General features: G+C 40.5%; 1 protein-coding gene across 1 annotated transcript; it reads right to left on the bottom strand.

Annotated features, from left to right (window-relative positions):
- Positions 1 to 914: 914 nt before the first annotated feature.
- Positions 915 to 3,550, bottom strand: LOC121641938 (urotensin-2 receptor). Its single transcript, XM_041988337.1, has 2 exons — positions 3,506 to 3,550; positions 915 to 2,177 (listed from the first exon to the last, which is right to left on the bottom strand). The coding sequence occupies exon 2, from the start codon at positions 2,116 to 2,118 to the stop codon at positions 976 to 978; it is 1,143 nt and encodes a 380-aa protein (XP_041844271.1). The 5' UTR covers positions 2,119 to 2,177; positions 3,506 to 3,550; the 3' UTR covers positions 915 to 975.
- Positions 3,551 to 6,000: the final 2,450 nt, after the last annotated feature.

Here is a 6,000-nt window from a genome sequence, read left to right as displayed (position 1 = left end):
CTAAAATACTATTTTCATATATATACTTCATTCTCAGGTGTTTGCTAAGGAGTGTATTCTTACTCTTGTGTAGTTAAAGATCCAATGACACAATACATGACAGAAGCATACTCTTTATTCAATATTATATTCTATGTCATTTTAACACCAGATAAAACCTTGCAAAGCATTGCATGAATTACAATAACAAGTAGATTTTCAAGCTCAACATGCATAATAAGAAAAGTCCTTTACAAAAGATATCTCAGAGTTCAGGAGAATAAAACAAAAAGCCTTTGGACCTGCTTAAACATAATTCATTAAGTCAACAAACAATATCTCATAAAAAATATCCCATTGAGCTCCTTCCTAGACATAACCATTTATTCTAAAACAAACATTTTCTTTGAGATTTCTCTGAAAACAAGCAGAAGTGTATCAGTGTTTCACTCGAAATGCTTGTTCATGCACAACATATGGCACAAAATCTGCTTTCTTTATATGATAATATGAAGTAAACCACTCATCGCTATTATAGGAATAATTCATTTTTGTAATAACCATTTGTGTAAAGGTGACAATATATAACTTAACCATTATTAGAAAAACATTATAATTAAAACTAATTAATCTAAATGTAAACTCTGATGCTATTGCATTATTTAATATAATTTATCATCAGTTTGGAATATTTTGCATTGGCCATCATCAAGTAATAAATCTTACAGAAATTGCCATTATATGCTGGTAAAATTTAAATACATTTTACTTATAATCTCCAAACAGGAAATATTGTCCTTTTACAAAGCATTTATACAAAGTGCTAACATTTGTTCAATATACTTCCTCAGTTTGCAGACTAAGGCTTTGTCAATGGTCTTTGGTGCATACAAGTCATAATGCATTCATGTACCTTCTCATATGTGTGTATTGTGTTAATTGCACTTATATATGCACACTCACTTTATTGTCTCTACTGTTAGAGAGAAACACACACTACTGCGGTGGACTGCTTTTGCGGCAGAGGTGATTTGCTGATGTAGGCACTTGCCGGTTGTGTTTTCGTTTTCCAGTCAATAGCGTGTAGAAGAATGGATTGACACAAGAGTTTCCATAAGTCAGCCCTGTGAGGATACGATTCACTGTCACCTGCGTCCCCACTGGTACTGTCCTCAGCATGTCAGGCTGGTAAAGTGGGAGCAGCTGCCAGATCCAGAAAGGGAGAAAGCATGCCCAAAAGGCCAGGACAATACCCAGAATGAGTAGCAGGACTTTGGGTTTGGGTGCGCGGGGAGGACAAGCAGAGTTGTTTCCACTGGCCCAGGCTGGTCTGGTCTGTGAGACCCAGTAAAGCCGCCCAAGAGTGGCATAAAGTGCCCCAATGGCCAGCCCTGGACCAAGAATGCTGGTGCAGAACAACACGCTCAGATAGGCCTTGGAGCTCTGCTCATCCCATGCCGGGACACACAGCTGGCCTTCATGGTTCTCCCCATCCTCCAGATGCAGGGTGATCATCATGGGCAAGCTGAGAGCTACTGCCAGTCCCCACGCCAAGCCTACCCGCAACAGACTGGAAGAGTTGGAGGAGGAGGTATGCAGGGGATGTGCCACAGCCCGGTAACGGTCCAGACTCATGGCGGTGAGGGTAAAGATGGAGGCATGCATGGTGAGGAGATCCAGACTTAGAAGGAGGCGGCAACCCAGCTCTCCAAAGGCCCATCCAGATGCCAGGCTGTCATACACAATGAACGGAGCAGTGAAAAGGTAGAGCAGGTCTGCAAGAGCAAGACTCAGCACCTGGAGGTGAAGAGAGGAAGAGGAGGGAGAGGAGGTTGGGGAGGAGGAGGGGGAGGTAGTGTTGGAAAGGCAGGATGGTATGGGTATTCTTGTTAAGCAGCAGGCTGGTCCTGCTCCACGTCTTCTCCTACCTCTGCTGCGCCTCAGAAGGAGGCCCAAAGTGTAAAGGTTTCCTGTGATGCCCAGCAGGGAGAGGAGTGAGAGGAAGGAGCAGAAGAGAGCTGTGGAAGCTAAGCTAGGTGATGGAGAGATGGAGGGAGAGGAGGAAGGCACTGAGAAATTAGGGAGAATAGGGACGGTGTATGGAGAGGGTGGAGGCAAGGAACCTGAGAGGTCCATCATGTAAAATGTTAACTAGATTTTTAGGTTAGAAGGATGGCAGAGAAGGATGAAATGTAAAACTGTTTATAATGTTTAAATAAAAATGAAGAGAGGGGAGTGTTGGGGTAGAAGGAGACAAAAGGTAGAAGACATAATATGGGTTAGTTTTCTGTTACATACAGCCTTGTATTCTCCTGATTCAGGAGATTTTATTTATTTGACACTGAAGAACAACAAAGCGTCAAACCTTATTTGTATATCTAAAGGGGCTGCAGGATGATTTATGTGTATTTAAATTGTGACAGCAGACAAAGCAAATAAAGTCACATAAACATGTTTAAATAAAAATGTCAGTTTAACCAGGATAGTTTATGTTTCACCAGAAACCTGCGCAAGTTGGCGCAGCCATCTCAGTTTTATAGTTTCAGTCCAGCGACGTTGTTATGGTTTTAGTAAAATAACTGGATTTTCAGAGTGGGGGTCTCAAATAAAAGACCGTAAATCTCGCCTGAAGCCTCCCCCTTAGGGTCAACAATTGGGTAATAGTTTAACAGCAAAATAAGTTGAAGGACATCAGAGGAGAAATATTGTGGAAGTTGGAAGAACAAGCCGGTTATAAAGTGCCAAGTTTTTGTTTAGATTACTGGTGCGTGCCATGTGCGCTTTTGCGCACTAGTGGTTTGGATGTGGAGCGGTGCGTGAAAATCTGCCGAATCATAACCAGAAAGCACCGAAGTCTGGCGCTGCGTTCAATGGAAAAAGTAATGTTTCAGCAGTTTATTTATTTTCTGAGACAAGTTTAATGAATTTTCATTAGAACTGATGATTTTCTGGAGATCAGAGAGAAGAGATCATCAGAAGCGACATCAAAGCCGGGTCGGGACTCCGGACAGAGACGGCCTGTGAACCAGGCGGCACTGGGGTTGAGCTACTGTTGAACTGGCCTTACAGGGCTTCACGCCCACATATAGGCTCCTGTTACAGCTACATTAATCTAGCTTCGAATGGAATTTAAATGATTTTAATATTCTAATTAAAATGACTTCATAAACCGCAGCATTTTAAGAATGACATGTATGTCATTGTACACCCCGATTAAAACTGTTATGGCTAAGATTAAGGCTTAAAGATCATCTGACATTGTTGTTCACATTAATTATTATTTTAAGAGAAAAACACTAAATTGACGGGTGAAAGCACAGCCGGCGATTTCAATTGAGATAGTTGTCCCAAGGGGGAGAAAAAAAAGAAAGAAAGGTTTAGTTACACGCAAAGGCCGTGCTGGATACTAATCAGTGCTGAGAAAAAAACAAACAAACAAAACAAACAAAAAAAACAAACAAAAAACAAAACATGTATTCAGGCCTCCACTCTGATGTATGTGTCAATTAATGATTCAGCATCTTACTTTAGAATAATTTAATCCCGGATGTTGACAAGGACAATATTCCTTGGACTTGTTGGGTGGAAAAAGTCAGTTCCCATTTTGAAATCTTCCTCTCGTCATCTTTAAATCCAACCGACCTCGTCATCTGCAGCAGGAGGAGGTGATTATCTGCAGTTAGGAGGGGAAAATCTTCATGTGATCTCAGCCGTCCGTCTTGTTGAGTTCTCAGCGCAACTCTGTGTCCTCAGCTCAGTCCCTGATGTGTCTTGAGTCCACCCCGAGGAGCGAGAGTGAGTGGCAAATGGGTGGGATGGAACAAGGGTGGAGGGGCTTATCCTGCAAACTGAATATTAATATTAACTGCCCAAGGTTAATGTTTGTTTTCCCCCCTCACATTTAAAGTTTAACATTCACATAATTTAAATTATTTTCTTTTCTGATCAAAACGTAATCCTAATTATTGTTGCAGGGGAGTGATTTGCAATTTATTCAACCTGTGGTTGAAATCTGTTTAAAAAGAAATTGGCAGGTTTTATACTACATATTTCTAATAATTGCAGTGTGCTTATTTCCATTGATTTGAATTATGACTACAAAAGCATTCGGAGTCAGATTGTCCACAGCAGAGCTGAGCAGTGGTGAAAGAATGCAAAACGTTAATATTATTATTGTCTGTTTTTAATTATTATATTTAATGGTCACATTAAGGTGGATTAACCACATGTTGGATCATAGTTTGATGACTTTATAATGGTGTCAATATTAGGTCAAGCATAAATTCCACTGCAAGACCTTTCCATAAAAGTCAATATCCTGACCATAAATGGTATCATAATATTATATTTTGGCAAATAATCACATGCTGTGTAAGTCAGAGGTATGGCAGCTGCATTAAATTTTGAAAGCTACCAATTTATTGCAGCCGATTTATGAAACCTGGATGGTTAATAACAGAGGAGAGCAGGTTTATTAGTTTTAACACTGTAGATTCACTTTTTATAGGGCAACTTACATAAAAGCAAATACACACACACACATATATATATATATATAAACAATAATAAAAGTGGCGATTAAATGATAATTACCTTTAAAAACAGTACATCACTGAGACCTGTATGTTTCAACAGAGGATAGAGAGATGATCTGATGCTCCCTTAATTCTCCCTCTCTTTTTTTTAATCAACATCCAGAATTATTAAACACAAAATGTAAGCCTGGTAGCAAAATATTTTGGATTTGCATCTTAGTGAATTACTCCAAAAGCAGAGGAAGTCAGTCAAAATCAGTCTCAAATGGTCTTTGCCATGTCTTTCTTTGTGAGTATCTGATTTTGTTCAGGAAAACGTAATCACTGTATACAAAACTAAATCTTCCAGTAAGCTTGAAGTTGAACTGAGTTTCTGTAGGAAGGCCAGAGAGACAGAACTGAGCCAGCGCATCACTGGTATTTGCTGTCATTTCGTGACACACTGCAATAACTAATGCACTTCAACTCTGACCCAATGTCAATACCACAACAGCTCGAGTTCAAATGCGCAGCATCTCAGAGCGCCACGAGGGATTTACATGGTGATCGGGTTGTTCAAACTGTAGAGGAAATTAATTATCCAGTATACTCTCCTGTATCAACATTTTTCCATGTCAGAGCAAAGTTTAACTGATAGACACTCTAACAACATCGCTGAATAAACGGGTCTTTCAGCAGTTATCAAAAGCAACTCACAGTTGCCTGCTATCCTCTGAGTTGTTTTTGGCTCTGCAGTTGTCGAACCCACAGCTGTGGTTTGCCAGCTTCAAGAGGCTGGACAACTTGGAAATGATTTAGTTGTGACTGCAGCCAGTAAAATGTGTAGGCTGAGCGCCTCTTGTTGGTAGTGGGGGGAGTTCACATTGGCTGCTTCATACATGTGCTGGTGTACATGAGATGGACAGAGACAGGCAGTAAAGACTAAAGAGGAATGGGGGAAAAGGTGGGGGGGGGGCATACCTATCCCCACGGGGTGTGAGGAATTTCAACAAATACCTGGCACAGGCATGCCAAAATAGGAGAGACTCCAGGCTGTGGAGGCATGAGAAGCCCAGACTCCCTTGTACGTGGAGATGAGCAGGTATAAAGACTTATGGATGGAGCTGGAGGAGGAGGATAGGGTAGGAGTGGTAAGGTGACAAAAAAACCTATAATGAAGTGAAATTAAATATCAAAGTGACAAGAATTTGGAAGAAGAAAAGAGCAATATTGCAGTGAATTATTCTTTAACTTTAACATGCAATCATGGCAAAAATAAGAGCAAGAGGGAAAGAACAGGGTGTGAGCTCTGTGCTATTTATTTGCATTTGTCAGAACGCATCAATCTCAGCTATGAGACACCCCATATTGTTTCTAATTAAATCTACCTGAGGTCTGGGCAGTGTTCTGTTGTTCTGACCTTGACTGGGTGTTATGGTTGTCTTTTTTTTAATTTGGTAATTTGGCAGCATCAATCTTATATGCAAATATTTGAGGTCTGAAAGGG

Source organism: Melanotaenia boesemani, chromosome 6 (assembly GCF_017639745.1).
Source record: "Melanotaenia boesemani isolate fMelBoe1 chromosome 6, fMelBoe1.pri, whole genome shotgun sequence".
In the NCBI taxonomy this organism is placed as follows: domain Eukaryota; kingdom Metazoa; phylum Chordata; class Actinopteri; order Atheriniformes; family Melanotaeniidae; genus Melanotaenia; species Melanotaenia boesemani.
Note: the sequence above shows the minus strand (reverse complement) of the source record. Positions and strands in the feature narration are given on the sequence as shown.

Bases quoted from the DNA above. Each gene is read 5' to 3' on its own strand.
- LOC121641938 (XM_041988337.1), bottom strand. From the start codon at position 2,118: ATGATGGACCTCTCAGGTTCCTTGCCTCCACCCTCTCCATACACCGTC.